The 16,916-nt window shown below is 40.8% G+C and overlaps 3 protein-coding genes across 5 annotated transcripts in view; 1 reads left to right on the top strand and 2 right to left on the bottom strand.

The window, feature by feature from the left end:
- LOC124273760 (scavenger receptor class F member 2-like) overlaps positions 1–16,916 on the bottom strand; it is a 64,553-nt gene that overhangs the window by 32,462 nt on the left and 15,175 nt on the right. The gene's annotated exons all lie outside the window — the stretch shown is intronic.
- On the bottom strand, positions 1,796–5,412 carry LOC124273759 (platelet endothelial aggregation receptor 1-like). Its single transcript, XM_046709057.1, has 4 exons — positions 5,342–5,412; positions 4,348–5,130; positions 2,762–2,876; positions 1,796–2,635 (listed from the first exon to the last, which is right to left on the bottom strand). The coding sequence occupies exons 1-4, from the start codon at positions 5,406–5,408 to the stop codon at positions 2,125–2,127; spliced, it is 1,476 nt and encodes a 491-aa protein (XP_046565013.1). The 5' UTR covers positions 5,409–5,412; the 3' UTR covers positions 1,796–2,124.
- Positions 13,303–14,997, top strand: LOC124273762. Its single transcript, XM_046709069.1, has 2 exons — positions 13,303–13,396; positions 13,741–14,997. The coding sequence occupies exons 1-2, from the start codon at positions 13,308–13,310 to the stop codon at positions 14,243–14,245; spliced, it is 594 nt and encodes a 197-aa protein (XP_046565025.1). The 5' UTR covers positions 13,303–13,307; the 3' UTR covers positions 14,246–14,997.

Here is a 16,916-nt window from a genome sequence, read left to right as displayed (position 1 = left end):
TTTAGATATCATGGGATAGGATTTGTTTTTACTACTTATTGTGAAAATGGTCATTTTATTATCAGAATCTGTTTTTGTGCTCTTATGATACAAAGACGTAAGTTTGTAATCTAAACACACAATTATTTCAAACGTTTTATTGAAGAATGTGGCGGCTATTTGCAGATTTCATGCCTCAGTAACCAAAATATTCCTTAATGCAATTCATTATTTTGACCATATCTTTTTGTCTTTTCCAGTCTTGCCTTTGCACGTGTTAGTGGATATGGAGATTTAGTGGCTCTCAATATAGAGTTGAAGTATGTGAACATCTTTGTACAAGGACAAGACCATAACCAAGTCTCAGTATTGCGACATATAAAACCACGTGCATCCATCCGGCGATTACATCATTTATTCATATCCAATGACTATTTACAAAGACAGTTCTACAGCAATACGAACCGTCAATAAATGCTATAAACTGGGGCGAAATAATACAGAAAACATTCAGCTAAAGCCACGCAACAATTCAAAGTAAAAGCGATGAATGTAAGAAAAATGTACAATTTGGAACAAAGGCTCCAACAGGTGTGTGTGTGTGTGTGTGTGTGTGTGAGTGAGAGAGAGAGAGAGAGAGAGAGTGTTAGAGAGAGAGAATTTATGACTGCATGTTGTAGTTAATCACCTGAATTTTCGATTTGAATGACCCAGTTGACTGTATTACGCATTTGCATCACGTTATGTATGTGTGTGCAATAAGAATGGACGAGTTGCCTCCCGTTCTTGCACCATGCAAGCGAACTCTGGTGAGTGAGTGAGTGAGTGAGTGAGTGAGTGAGTGAGTGAGTGAGTGAGTGAGCGAGCGAGCTTTACATCGGATTCAGCAATATTCCAGCTATATGGCGGCGGTCTGTAAATAATCGAGTCTGGACCAGACAGACATCCCAGTGATCAACAGCATGAGCATCGATCTACGCAATTGGGATACTAAGACATGTGTCAACCAAGTCAGCGAATCTGACTACCTGATCCCATAAGTCGCCTCTTACGACAAGCATGGGTTACTGAAGATCCATTCTAACCCGGATCTTCACGGGTCCTATATGAACACGTATATGCTGAGGCTACAAATATTTATTCTTGTACATGTACATTGACATAACATTAAAATTCTGAATTTATCATTCACAGACATTACATGTTTAACAATCACAACAATATCAACAATACGTTTGCCTGCCATAGTGACGAGAGTGAACGAAGACCTGTATACCAGTCAAGCTTTTAAACACGACATGTTTGTTTTGTTAAACACGTTAATGACCATCGCACAATGTTGATTCGCCGCCAACAAGGTTGATGTATACCGCTAAGTGGCTGAGCTGACACTGAGTGAGTTCGCTAATCACGTCGTTAGTTGGGCTTGGGGGTAGTAAATCAGTTCGCTATAACAGTTAATTCGCTACTCACGAGTTCGTTATTCGCGTATAATTTTAATGATATTATAAAGGACTGTTGACGGGACTTTTAGATTTGTTCGCTATATCCGTTTGTACGCTATATCCGTGTTCGCTATATCCGTGTTCTACTGTACAAGAATCACTATGTGTCAGGACCGCACACAGTGACAGAAGTGGCGGCGTTGGTGCCCCCGCGGGCCACGTAGCCTAAGCAAAAACTGAGGGTAAGACCATCTTCGGTTTTTCTAATTTACAGAATGTTAATGTCAGGACTAGCTTCTTATAAGTCATGGCAAATTTTGGCATGTTAGACGTGTATATGTCATGGCTATTGGGATATTTTTTATATTTAAATAATTAACCTTGGGAATTAAATGTTCGTTCAGACAAGGTTTGTTCTAATCATGTCGCTATGACAGTCTCTTATACCCTACTGTCAGTATGTATCCTCCAGAAGGTACACATATATGCACCAGGCTAGGCTTTCCAATACAACTTTCTCAACTTTGAAGACGTTTCAGGGTTTGAGAAATATCTATCATACAAAGTAGATTTGCACATGCAAATTTTGAATTATACAAAACAATTTGAATTTATCTGACTATAATAAAATTATTAATGTAATCGAGTTATTCCTATAAACGATTGAATGCTTGACGTTTAAGGCCAGCTATATATGTCGCTAAAAGTCAGTGTAATCAAGACATGGATCACTGGCTACAGGAGACAGGTATCCACGCGGGGCTGTTGAATTACATGCAGCTCTACTTTCATACGCCACATTATCCACCAGGCAACAAGCTTCTTCCATAAGAGTTCGGTCTTCTCCTTGATTCCCACGTAGCGCCTGAAATCCAGTAGGATCCGTCCATGAGCTCTCCGACTCGTTCCACTTCCAGTCAAATATTGGCAAGGAGTTAGCCCTCTGTAGGGATGTTTTGAACATATGCAAATGTCCAGTCTTGTGCTCTCTTGGCCGTGCGGTGTGACACATAGCAACTGGGGAAGGTGGAGGTTGACCGCGTATTCTGCACGTGTTGTTACTGCTGCTTGCAACGACCCCATCACTTTCATCCATGTCGTCTTCGTTGATGTCGTCATAAGCATTTGCAGACATCGGTACGTCTGGCAGTTGTCTGCCTTCGGGACTTAGCAAGCGCCTGTTGGTCCTGATGGACGATGACGTACATGACCTTAAAGTATACAGAAACATCACATGAGTTCTGACCAGGAAGAAACAAATAGTATCATAAAAAAACAGGATATTTGATGTTTCATAATGTACAGATATCGGCACAAAACAGTCCAATTTGAGGTACCTTCTAATGAGGAAAGCGACTGTTCCAGAAACAATCAGCAACACCACAGATCCTATGACGTAGTTCACAGACGGTGTAATCTGGACGTCCCCGTCCTTTGTATCCAGCGTCGGTTCTAAAAACAGAAATAGGATCCCTTATACGTATTGTTTAATTCGTCAGGCAAAATTATTCCAAGTAGAACATATCGTCCTGTAATAATCGAATCTGGTCCAGGCAAACCAGTAACTGATCTTATAAGCTAGGATCAGTACCACCTGGGTAAGACGCTTTACCAGCCAAGTCACACTGCCTGAGTGAGTGAGTGAGTTCATATTTAACATCACATCGGCAATATCTCAGCCATATCGTGACGAAAACAATTTATACAATAAATAATGAAAATATTTTTAAGAGTAAAATCTGTCTATAATGGGCAGTAAAAACACTAGAGTATCACAGGTATGAACATAAAACTAGCATATAAAACTAAAACATTTTAATTAAAGAAGACAATACAATATAAAACACGGGCTATAGATCGCCAACAACTGAAGGGAGATCACCATACTAGGAACCATGGGGACTTACATTACTTTTGCTACCTGCATGGACCCTAGCTGGATTTACTACCCTCTCAGGAGGACCATACTGCCTGAACACACGATCCCCAAATCACAATCCACTCCAACAAAAATAATAGGTGTTAATGGAATCACCGAAGAATCTTTCACCTAATCATTTTACAGAAATTATCTCAGGTTGAGGATTTTTTACACACACACTTCGTTAGAATTAGTCTTACTTCTTAAAAACGTAAACAAATATATTTGATGTACAGAGTGTACAGTATGGTGGTACAGTATACCAACGTGCCTCCTGTACAAAATAATACAAATTAGATATTCAAATGATTGATTGAGTTCAGTTTACGCCGCTTTTTTAACAATATTCCAGCCATATCACGGCGGGGGACACCAGAAATGGGCTTCACACATTGTACCCATGTGGGGAATCGAACCCGGGTCTTCGGCGTGATGAGCGAACGCTTCAACCACTAGACTACCCACTCCCCGATATTCAACTGAGATGTGGAGAAATGAGTATAGTTTACAAGATGTAAGCTGTAGTCCAGTGAGCTAACTTCACACATGAACGGAAATTGTCAGACAAGTTTACTTGATTGCTTAAGTACGAGTTACTGGGGACAGTTACTGTTCTACAAACTTCGTGGCGTTTGTAAACTTGTGCTAACCATTTGTTATAGATAGTAACGCTATCAACGCATGGTGGATCGGAGCCCACTTCCCTGTTTCACACATCAGTTGTAACGCTACGTACCCAGTACTTTCCCAGAGGGTTGAATCACTGACTTTGTGTGCTGACGATTAGGTGCATGACTCCGAGAGTGTTGATTCGAATCCCGGATGGGACCAACCCCGACCCGCCCAAAAGTACAACAAGCACTAGAATCTGTACTTCACTGAGAAAGTGTAATCCCAAATATACCGTATGGTGCGTGCAAACACTGCTGTAACATTAAAGGTAATATACAAACCTGGTCACCTACACAATAAGAAATGACATTATTAAGTTTAAACACTAACCTGGTTGTATTTCGTCTGCGAGGCATATTCCGTTCTCTCGGTTACAGACAGAGCAATCCCCTACACACGACCTGTTGCAGAGAAAGCCGTAGTGTCCATCGTTGCAGCCGTTGGTACAGTAACCTGTTTTCAGATCACATACACGTTGACGACATCCGTCACTGCACTGCTCATCACAGTCTTGTCCATAGTAGCCCGATGTACAGCCAGCTAGACACCTGCCTTGGGCATCACACAGTGATCCTTTACAGTTAGTGGTACATCGGAATTCACATTTTGCTCCAAAGTGGCCTTTTTCACACCCATGCAGACAGACACCAGAGGAACGATTACAAGCACGAAAGGCACAGTTCTCGTTGCAGCCAAACTGGCATTTCGGCCCAAAGTTTCCATTAGCGCAGGCAATTGATTGATGATCATCTCTGCAAGTACCATCCATACGGCATCCTTCAGTGGGACATGTTTCTCTGCAGTTGAAACTACAAGATGATCCGTAAAGAAACGCTCTACATTTTGTGCATGTATTATCTATACAGTGTAGACAATCAACAGGGCATTCGAAACTGCAAGTACTTCCCCAGTATCCTGACATACAGCCATCAGTACAGTTTCCTGTACCGAATCCAGAGTCGGAGCATCTGTTGCTGACGCATCCTCTGCTACATCTGTACCCACAGCTCCGGCCATAATACCCATCTTTGCACCCCAGGGAGCATATATCCTTGACACAAATGTCCCCTTTGCATCGAGAACGTTGGCACGGGGGCTTAGGGGTTGATGAGCCTGAAAAACACACAGAACTTCAAATGTTCTAGATTTTTTATGAAAAGTGACAAATGTGAAAAGCTATGCTTTCCATGACAAAATAATATCAAAAGGTCAATCATATACCCTAACTAAAGGCGTATGTGAAATAATATATATTTTATACGAGTAAATATATTTTAACACGATGGGATTGTGAAGTCGTCATATTACTTGGCAACCAACGTACCTGTCCTTCCACTGACCAGAACTATCAGACATAACAGAGGCAGTTGCAGGTAAGGCCGTGTTTCCATTCTGGATATTCTAAAATGCAACATATGTGTTTTACCAGCTGTGTAAACAACAAAATAGCTTTAACACGGTTGGTGGATACTTCATTTACTACATAGGGATGAAGTACATGGAATATTAACAAATGTGATTATACTTACAGGCATCCTCGAATTACACGCTGTATGTCAAGAGCATTGTACTCGTCTGACTCCATACGGAAAAAGGCTGACACGGTTTCACTTGCTTATTCCTGTAAATACGGATCTGCTCCTAAAGTAATTTCAGAGTGAAATATGTACTAAACAAAAAAAGAAACTTTACATGTGTTACTTTATGTCTTAAACATATAAAACAAAGTGTGTTGCTAGTGGATAAATATAGTTTTTGGACGTAATGAGTGTACACTAAAACAACATTAGGCATTAAGGTGCGCATGGTGCTCCCTCCATAGTCAACAGTACCAAGAATGGGTCACTTTTTTATTTCACAAGGACAAGTCATCTGCATTTGGAACTTGCTCCCCTCTCGCATTCACAACGTCAAGGCAACGTTTTCTCATTGACACCCGTAAACACAGCATTAGGCAACCCGCGCCATTGCTCTACCAACATGGCGTATAGCTCTTGAACATTCTGGGGTTGAAGTCTCAAGGCACGAAGTCGTCTTCGATGAGCATTAAGGTCAGGTCATCGCCCTCGATGGCCACTCCATAACGTCCAATGTGCCCAGTTTAGACGTTCATTACGGATTATGTATGTCCGAATCGGCCAAACAGAAGGATGTCCTGTCCTTGGGGCGATCAGATGTCGTACCTAATTGGTGCACACATGTTCTCGGGTTTGTGAATTGTCCGCCTACTTCATGTCATGGCAAGCGTAAAATAGTCAGCCACGTGTTGGTAGTTAGGCTCACGAACTTGTGGTCATGTGATAAGTGCATTGTCGCGTTTTCATAAATGAGTATGCTGCAGTTGAAATGAGAGGATGTGTCAGTTAAGACCTGGCCATTATGGTATTCGCCCATATCGTGCTATCCACGATTCATTTCTCCAAGTGTGGAGTTTCTTGTTTTGTTCAGTATATTAACTGTTTTATATAACTTGACGTTTGGAGGGGGGTGGCACAGAGAGGTTGCACTACTCAGACTAAAGAATGTTAACCGTGTCGAGGATTAGAGGAAGGTGACACATTTCGCCTTATCTACTTTAGACCCCTTATCTCTGTCAACCCAGCAATCAGTAGCTTTCATGAGACATACCCGTGATCAGGATCTAATTGCTCTGTCCATAAGGACACTGTCCACGGTCGTTAAAAGACAGTTTCGGGGGTTTTTTCATACTGGATCATACTGGTACGCTTAACACTGGTGATACGATGCTCCAAACGAGGAACTTTATTGACCCATTTAATTGTATGGAGAACTATCATACATGGTAAACAAAATTCCATATAAGCTACGATGACCGTTATAACTGTACTAGTCTTGTCATAAACCTAGAAAACGTATTCCAAATACCCACTCACAGAAGTTCAATAGCCTAAATCAGAGACATTGTTTTTGTAGAAGTGTATAATTTACTAGATTCAAACTTTTCACAGATATACCTAGCTACATAATTGTTGAATACCAGTTGCAACGAAGATGCAGTGAAACACTTTTCATTTTCATCCTAACTGTTCTTTACAATCTGACACCATTTAGAACTGTGAACTTGTCATTCTCATCATATTGTCTAATTATTTAAATACTGAAATTGTCTAACAACACAGCCTTTTCAGTTAATGTGCCAAGTGAGTGAGTGTATGCCATTTTCTCGTCCAACAGTCGGTAAATAATCAGGCCTGGACCCGGCTTGTGACAGTCTCACCGCCCGTGTGTATATGTATCCATCCTATCCCCCAATTAGATAATACCCTCTCACATGGAAGCCCACACGGCGTATGATTTTGTAATGACTTTGAAACCTTTCCATGGCATGATTATAAAATATATACTGCTAGGTTGGTATAGTCCAAGCAGGAGTTGAAGGATAGTTACATATTTGTTTTGAGGTCTCATATATTGGATAAAGTTGATAATATTAGCATGCTAATTAATGTCTACACAAAGAACTTGATTAAACACCCCAGTACTTGTGCAATGACAGGTTTTCAACACGTACCTAAAACTTCTCGTGGTGACCACGATGCAAAAACATGAGTATTTCTGATCCGTATGATCCTTTGACTAATAAAAAAGGACAAATGATTGGAATCTACAAGTATGCCCCTGGAATGTTTAATGTTGAATATATTGGTGAATGTAAACATTCAAAATGTCATTTTGCGTGTCTTACACGACTCAAGGTCAATATCGAGTGTAACCTCCATGTGACTGTATGACAGCCAGCACTAACCTCCTCATACCCCCTATAAAGCCTCCTGATCCTCTGAAGGGGCAGTCTACACCATTCCTCGTGTAAAAGCAGCTTCCAAATTGGGCCAGGTTCTGTACATCCCTTTGTTGCACACGACGACCAATCATGTCCCAGATATGCTCCAAAGGGTTAAGATCGGGGATCATTCAATCGTGAGATATGTCAGGGGTACTTATCTAAGTTATTTGAGTATAGATACAAAGTCACTATTGCTTGGGTTAGTAATTAATTTGTATACTCTACATACACATTTCTTCGTTATTTTATGTTGTCCCTCTAATATATTTGTTCATTTGTATCTGATAAACAGAATCCCTAATCTAAGATGATATGTACGCTAATTATTCAAGTAATATTATTTCTGAGCTTAAGTTTCCTATTGTTAATGAACTGTTGGTATCACTGAAGACACGTGACCCTTCTTTTTTGAAAGGGCACGACACCATACTAGACAGGTGATAAGTTCAAAGTTGTACTTCATTTGTTTAATTGTGTTCACAACACATCAATATCTGGAGCAATAAATTCCAATACATCTGAAAAAATAATATTCAACACAAGCATCCCAAATATAGGAATACAATCACCAGCAAGAGTCAGTCAGAAGACATGGTTCATGTAACATTCTTTGAACATACATTGAAGAACTAACTTCAATTCATTGTTGAGGTCTTTGATAGCATGTGCGTAAAAACCGGCGTGCTCTTTGTAAATCCGCGTAGCTTGTTTACGGAATGTGGGCAACCAGGTTTTTTAGGTTCTCCTAAACATATCGGACAACAATACCGTTTTTCCATGAACAGTGGAACAAAAATTACATATACAAGTTATTTAGGATTACACTTTCTTAGTAAAGTACAGATTCTAGTACCTGTTTGGGTTGAGTCCCATTAGAGCAACAGTCGGCGATCTGACCAACTCAGCCACCGAGGCGTCCACAAAAATGGTAGTCTGGACCACGTACTTTATGTACCCCTCTGCCAATGTTTTTCATAGTAATCACGATTTTTCGAGCTTCCGAAGACCCTAGCTCCCAAAGTACTGCTTCGATTTTAGTGCTGTATGTCTTATTTTATAGGTAAATCTATTGGCTTGAAATGTGTGCAACTTTAAATGGGATAAATACAGTGAGTATTGTTGAATTCGCCCTGAAACGAACCTGGTGTGTTCACCTCGTTACATCCCATTTTCTTTTATATAGTACTAAGACCCCGTCAGTGACAGTATATACCTTGATGGCAGTTTTTAGCGTTACAAGCCCCTGTGACTTAATCCTCATAACGTACTAAAATATTTTAAATGGATGCTGAACATAAATAAATTACAGTACACTTATTCATCATACGTAAACCTACATGTGGCTGACTTATCCACATGATTGTATATAACGAATATTGATCAGGATACCGTTAATGTGCAAGATTTGTAGTCATGAAACACATCTTTAAAGATAAAGGTGAAAGCCAATATTTGGAACCTTTTCATTGGGTCAGAAAGGACAATCTTCAAGTTTTCTTTCAACTTCCCGTACCTCTTAGATAGAGTCTGACATTCATACAGAACTACCGAGAACACAGACTATAGTATCTCGTTCAATAATGGGAGAAAGAAGAAGAAAATATATTCAATGAACGATACTGTACAACTCTGGATGCTCAATTTTGGTACAAACACAGTATCGTAAGCGTTGTATTACTGTTTTCGCCATGCTGTGGTGTTTGTACATCCATGGTATGACCCAGAATATGTCGAGGGCGTCATGGAAAATGACAATTATAGGATTCTTTGGAATACGCCGGTATACAGCTTCGGACGTAGCCATGCCAACACACCTGACCTTGTCTTTTTATACAAGCTAAGGGAATTATTCATTTCGATGCATTATCCGTCTCTTTTGACACAATTGGGCTTGAAAGATTCCGAGAAAACATGGCAAATATACGAACCTCGCTTACGAAATGTCACTCTTGCATCTCCGTTACCAAGTTGTACGACTCCCCATTTTTACTGGTGCCTTAGGTTTGGTACCTCCCAATCTTTTGACTGACATTAGGAGAGTACCTCGGTTAGCTGCCAGTCCTACTGACACTCTGAACTCAGAAGGTTGCAGTGCTGGGGAGTACACAATCTCTGAAACGTTCATGGATGGTTCTACCAAGTCGCGAGTCCTTGACTGTCGGGGCTGTATGTAATGAGGCAAAGGTCCTCGGCTGATGAGGAGCCTAACATAATAAATATTCCAGGATCACCCAAAACAGTTTAATCTTTAATACGTAATAATAATATGTCGCCATGGAAAATGGCAATCACAACATTCTTCGGAATAGGCCCATATACAGCTTCGGACATCCTAACCTACAAACCTGATAAAAATGCGGACTTTGCTTTTTTTAAATTTCTCGCTTGCAAAACAAGTACACTGTCGACTCTCCATTGTTCTCGGTGCCCTTGGTTTGGAACGTGGTGATCTCATGGCGCATATCAGGAGAGTGCCCGGGTTCTCCACCGGGAGCACAGCCCTTCTGACACTCTGGGTAATGCAGAAGGCTGCAGTGTTGGGGAGTCTTCATATGCTCCTGAATATTATTGGTAGGTTCGACTGGGCAATGCTCCCTGGGAGAAGTCCCATTTGTTGTTTGGGATGTGTGGGGGCCAAGAACACCTGAGCTAATGGTGACTGCCAGGACCAGTCGACCTCTCTCTCTGCTGCATACGATTTTTAGTTTGTAAAACATAATGATTCACTGGCCAACATTTAAACAATTTCCTCGAATCAATGTCCGCTTGTCAGGATATGTGTTTCCTGCTCCACGCTTCGGCTTTCAAATGAGTCTCAATTTCCTCCTGTAAAATACACTAAATTGAAATACAGTGTTCTCGACTATTCGGAACAATCTATATGCAACATTCCGCTTGAGGTAAGTGTTGGTACTAGTGACGTAAAATAATATATATATGCAAGTATGTGAAATCTTGGAGAATAATATCATTGAAATTAGTCAAAGGCATTTAGAAGTTGGTGTAGTAATACATGACAAATCTTATGGATAACAACCTCTTGGTCTATTTTTCACAACGTTTCTGGGCTGGTTCTTGCCCCTTCTTCAGGTGGATAATGGCGATAGTGTACAGTACAGTATATATATATAGATGTACAGGAAGCCAGATATGTAAATTGAGTATATACAAGGGGAAAAGGAGATATAATTCATAGACTCTCAAACTCGATCTGCTTTAACCACTCTGCTATGTAAACACACCCTTGCCCTTATGGTAAAAACATACCCTATCATTGTATTCTGCTCTTTGATCTCACTGCATTGCTACTCATTTAATTATATCTCCTTTTCCCTGGTATATACTCAATTTACATATCTGGCTTCCTGTACATCTATATATATACCGTACTGTTCACTATATCGCCATTATCCACCTGAAGAAGGGCCAAGAACCAGCCCAGAAACGTTGTGAAAAATAGACCAAGAGGTTGTTATCCATAAGATTTGTCCTGTAATAATAATATCATTGATTCTTCACCAATATGTCTGCAGTATTATATCAACTTACAGACTAATATTTATTTTCGTTTATGTCTCGTGCACGCATTGTTTCATGTCGGGTTCACTTTCAAATTTGTCTGGAAACACATGAAACACGGATCGAGGCGTAGCCGCCATACATCTGTCTACATCTTCAAAATAGAAATATGTTTTACAGGATGATACTCCCTGCTGCGGTTTTCTTCATTGCCGTCTTGACTGATAAGCCATCGATTGCTGTACACTGTAAGTTACAGTAAGCTACAACTTTGCACACATAGAGCACTGTGTAATATGCACTATTATTGACTCACAATAATTAGTAAAAGTTGGGGAGGCTGTGTGTGTGTGAGAGAGAGTTTACATTAAAATTTATGTGACACAGCTTGTGATTTGTTTCAGCCCACTGTGTAGAGGGAAGTCACTGCAAGGACGATAAGTGCGGGGATCTTGGGTGTTTGAATGGATGCGAGGAAGGCTACTTTGGCCCGCACTGTACAAACAACTGCAGTTCTGGATGCAAGGACGGCACATGTGATACTTCAGGAAAGGCTTGTATCGGCGGCTGCATAGACGGTCGGTGGGGCACAGTTTGTAGGCTGACGTGTTTCAGTTCATGCAAGACATGCGCTAAGGACAATGGTTCGGACTGTACATCATGTGAAGAATATAGATACGGCCCACAGTGTGGACAATCCTGTTCTTCCAAGTGTCCCAACCGTGGCTGTGATGTTAACGGAAGGTGTAAAAGCACATGTGGCGACAGATGTAAGGTTTGCAATGATGTTACACACGAGTGTGATGGATGCAAGCGTGGTACGTTTGGCCCTGTCTGCCAATGGAGGTGTAATGTTAACTGTGCTGATGAGATATGCCATCAAGAAACAGCAAACTGTTCGGCGGGATGCAAAGATGAATATTTTGGACCGAAGTGTGAGTACCGGTGTAATGAACAGTGTTTCCAGGGTAAATGCGAGCAGGGGACGGGGATGTGTGTACAGGGATGTAGACGAGGATACTACGGACCTCACTGTATATTGCCTTGTGATTCATGCCTGTCCGATATTTGCGATAATTCGTCTGGAGAATGCTTGAAAGGCTGCAAGATGGGCTTCTTCGGCAAGGGATGCAAGAACAGATGTGATGATAATTGTATCAGCGGATATTGTTCCAGATTCGATGGTGTTTGCTATCAACCCGAAGGTAAATAGACAAATATATTCTGAGGTGACCACATGTTCTTTTAACGGTTGATGGTTACCAACCAATTACAGTCCGTTTGGCTCAAAAGCGGACCGATGAATTGCAATCTAACTCGAAAACTAATGAACATAACATACTCAATAAAACGCTGATCATAATCAAAACATCATACCAACTCTGTGAGGTTTTTGCAGAATTTTGTCCTAAAAATAATAAAGATGTTTAACAAACTTTCATTAAAATATTGACACAGTTCACTGTTTGTTACGGGGAGGAGTGCAGAGAAAGGGACAGCCAGGTGTTCGAGAAGCACGTTCACAGACAAAGTTATTTATCCCTTAACCTGTGCTGTGCCGTCTCCATCCGTTCTCGAACACCTGGCTGTCCCTTTCTCCTGGCTGTCCCCTAAAAAATTTATGTTTATTAGTTTTCGAGTTAGATTGCAATTCATCGGTCCGCTTTTGAGCCAAACGGACTATACGTTTAACTATTCAGTGTGTGTGTGCATGCTTGCGTTTGTGTTAAAGCCTCACTGACCAATATCCAAACTAAATGAAAACGACCTGTACAGAAACCTAGTCTGGACCAGGCTATCAAGTGATTGATATTATGAGTAACGATCCACACCATGCCATCAGCACTGTGACCGAGCCTGATCACCCGATCCACTGAGTCCCCAACACAGGTTGCTAGGTTCAAATTCTAACACCGTGTCTGTCATTTTACTCCCAGTTCCTGAAGCTCCCAACACCACACCCGGAATGTCCCATGGCAGCAATTACTGGATGTACATTGTCGGGGGTTGTATCGGGATCCTTCTATGTTCTGCAGTGTGTTTCCTGGTCTTTAGGTATGTTATTTATATTATGTGTCTACAAGCTGTAATACTGACAGCTTAATGTTCAAGACGCGCCACACACTGATTACAGTCACTCAGCTTCTACTCATTCTGGGGGTAATTTCCATCAATGTGTGGGGTATTTTCTGTCTAATACATGTAGTTACGGTAGAATACATCACTAAATGTTGTCATGTTGAATTTTACACTTGCAATGAAACTGAAATCCAAAAGTAATCATCCTGGATTTTGTCAGAAATAAACTGCGGATGTAAAATATTTTAAAAGTCCTTTTTGTTTTGTTTGTCATTTTCCATGTTTTGACTTAAGCTAAATACAGTATCCGTTTCTTACAGGTGTGGTGGCCGCATTCGTGGTAGCCATCAACGAAGAGGTGGGTTCCGACAAAGTACGCCTCTACCGCCTGTACCGCCTGTACCCATCCCGCATGATGACCTGTATGACGAGTTGGATGTTGGACACTCGGACACCGATAGCAGACCGTCGGGATTGGACGAGGCAGGAAACGCGCATGTTGACTTGTCCAATATGGGTGATGATAAACACAACAGCGATTCATTGAGGGTCAGTGTTTTCGGAAATGTTTGCCCAAAGTTTCCTGGTCAAGAAACTAAGAGTGAGATGCCTCATCTCCAGATGACATGGTTGACGGAGACAGGCCCTACTGCTGTAGACGCCAAGGGTCCTGACAAAGCCGCATCCATTGATGTGACATGCGATAATACATCCACTCACCTTGATGAGGGACTTCACTTCAACCCATCTTACACGAGTCTGGGTGGTAGGTCCAGACCTTCGAGGAATTATTTATCTCCAGTCGAGGAATATATTAAAGCGTAACTACCCTTATGTAGTTTCACCTCAGACCTGAATGAGCAGGACATGTTTATACGGCAATATGAAACTCAAGACGATATTCACATGTTTCAAACTGTTGTGCATTGCATATCTGCTTCCCGCTACATAGCCTTGTAACCCATGTGTGTATATATACTTTAGGAAGTGATAGGACATTCCTTATTAAGGGTGAAAGAGTGTTGTGATTCATATTATCGTTATCCCAACACGGGTACGGTCAAGGCAAGCATAATCACTGAATCACTCACTTCTCCAAACTAAATTTGTCCTTCAGTGGATTTATACAACTGTACATTGCTACAAGGATGATATTGTGAGATTTCTCTGATGTGAATGGCCCAAATTTCAAAAGTTTCAACGCATCTGCATTCACTCATTCCTTCAAGTGATTGATATTCTGAGCAACTACCCACGCTATCGAGGTGCAATGACAGAACCAACCAAGTCGCAGAGCTTGTGGACATTTTCTTCGACTCAGACGTCAGACGAGTGCTAGGGAACCAGCATAACACGGGTTCCGACTAAGCATCCTCACCTGTCGACTTTACAGACAATACCAGCACCTTGAGCATGTACTAGTTGCGTTGATATGTGCGCTATATAAATGTCCTATAATAAAAATAAATGTTCCAGGGTTGATGTATCTTCCTGCATGGATATTCATGGATAATTAATTATGTGGCGATAACTAAATTCTGATACATTTGCGCGTGAATGATTGTAATGAAAGTCAGATTTGGGAAGCACTAATTCTATAACATATAAACATGAGACTGCGCATTAGTAAAGAGTCTGTGAGAGGAGCGGGGGTGAAGCATATACGCCTGTAAGTCTCTTCCTGTCAGTATATGCCGTGGCGGTACAAGTCTGCCCCGGTACAAATTCCCCAAGCTTCCGTTTGTGATCTCTCACAGGTTTTCTGGCTATAAATATTTGCCCACAGGGTGGGTTTTTTCCTGGTGATGGTAATATGTAGACTGTTCTGTCACTAATGACAGCGTCAGGTACAAAGTCTTTATGCAGAAAGGCTAGAATCACATGTGTTTTATCACACGTTAACTCTGTCACACAATGTCCATCGATGTTGATAAGAAGACATATCGGGGGTCTAATCGTATCAACACAGGAGGCACCGGTTGTAAGGAATACTGCATGCTCTTCAGGACGGTCTACTCCCAGTTGTGAGACTCCCAGTTATGAGACAGTGGAGTAGGTAATTAACAACGAAAACACACCATAAACCCCTGTCTGATAGAATGGAGTCACCCTAGCTAATTACTGATTTGCTATGTAACTGATTCTTGTGGAGGTAACTTAATGAAACATTATAAGATAAATTGATTAACATACTCAGGTAAATGTCTTTAATAATTAAACACTTTGTGTAGGTAACTTCGTGATCAAAGAGAAATTAATTTACCTACTCAGATTTACTCCGTCTCCGAAACTACAAGCTATAGTTTAAGAAATAACTCTGAAATAACTCTGAAATTTACAGTCGAAATGCCCCTTATCCCAAACCCTTTCTACCCGACACAATAAATTTATGGAATGCCCTACCAAATTCCAAAGAGTCATGCAGTCTCAAAGAATTTTAAAACCTAATTACAAAAGCCGAAAACAAGATTTATATTGATCTTAATTATGGCTCTTGTTTTTGTCAAATCGTTCATTGCTGCCTCAGGCTCGGATGTGGCGACCTAAACGCCGATAAGTATAACAGACATTTAATAGACAGCCCATGTTGTTCTTGTGGATATCAACTACCCGTTATAACCTGGATAATTTTTTGAACGGAAACAAAGAATTTACTCCTTGTGTAAACCAGAAAATAGTTGGATCCGTCCACGATTATATCATCAAGACACAACCTTCAGTAATACTTCACCAATCCCAATTCATTTTCATAAGTAGTCATTATAGTCAATAAAAATGTGTCCAAAATGACTTTAAAACTTCATTATAGTCAATAAAAATGTGTTATCATAATTACATATTCTTCTGAATAAATAAAATATTCAATGAACTATTTAATGAACTCACCAATGAACTATGCCTCCTGTGGGTACTGGGCTGGGCTGATCCCACTTTCATTGTAGGGATGTGGAAACACCACATATGTGCACTGAACCATTAATTAATGTGTCTCACAACTGGGAGGACACCCTTCAGGACACTGGTGTTATCGTGATTCCAGATTAACCTGTCACTTCCTGGTTGGGATGTATGACAATGACAATACAATACCGTGAGGGAATTCTTGTGTAAAGAACAGAGCTCAAACAATGATAAAATGATTAAATTATTTTCATACAATAAATAACACACATATAACCCGCTAACAAGGTATAGTAAGACAAACACTAGGAATCGTTTAAAAGATTAATATTGGCAGGAACAAAGGATTTCATGGCACGATTGGATTTAAAACGGGGTACATTATAACGGCGCCCAGAAGGCAGTAACTTATACTCGTATGTATGTGAGATATCAAACAATTATTGTCAGGTGATCATCAATCTTGACGTGTGTTGTCGTGTGCAGGTGCTTGTCGTGTGTGTGTAGTATTAGTTCTGCTCGTTCCTAAAACACTGGAAGTGCACGTGTGTAATGGCATTATGTCATCAGGGTTGATGAGAACACCATGTAGAGT

The sequence above is a fragment of the Haliotis rubra genome, unplaced genomic scaffold, assembly GCF_003918875.1.
Source record: "Haliotis rubra isolate DU_JTF1 unplaced genomic scaffold, ASM391887v1 Scf1838, whole genome shotgun sequence".
NCBI lineage: Eukaryota > Metazoa > Mollusca > Gastropoda > Lepetellida > Haliotidae > Haliotis > Haliotis rubra.
Note: the sequence above shows the minus strand (reverse complement) of the source record. Positions and strands in the feature narration are given on the sequence as shown.

Coding starts and splice junctions, on each gene's coding strand:
- LOC124273759 (XM_046709057.1), bottom strand. CDS start 5,408: ATGGAAACACGGCCTTACCTGCAACTGCCTCTGTTATGTCTGATAGTT. Junction 5,131..5,341: donor TCTGGTCAGTGGAAGGACAG/GTACGTTGGTTG, acceptor TGTGTTTTTCAG/GCTCATCAACCCCTAAGCCC. Junction 2,877..4,347: donor CGCAGACGAAATACAACCAG/GTTAGTGTTTAA, acceptor TTCTGTTTTTAG/AACCGACGCTGGATACAAAG.
- LOC124273762 (XM_046709069.1), top strand. CDS start 13,308: ATGTCCCATGGCAGCAATTACTGGATGTACATTGTCGGGGGTTGTATC. Junction 13,397..13,740: donor GTGTGTTTCCTGGTCTTTAG/GTATGTTATTTA, acceptor CGTTTCTTACAG/GTGTGGTGGCCGCATTCGTG.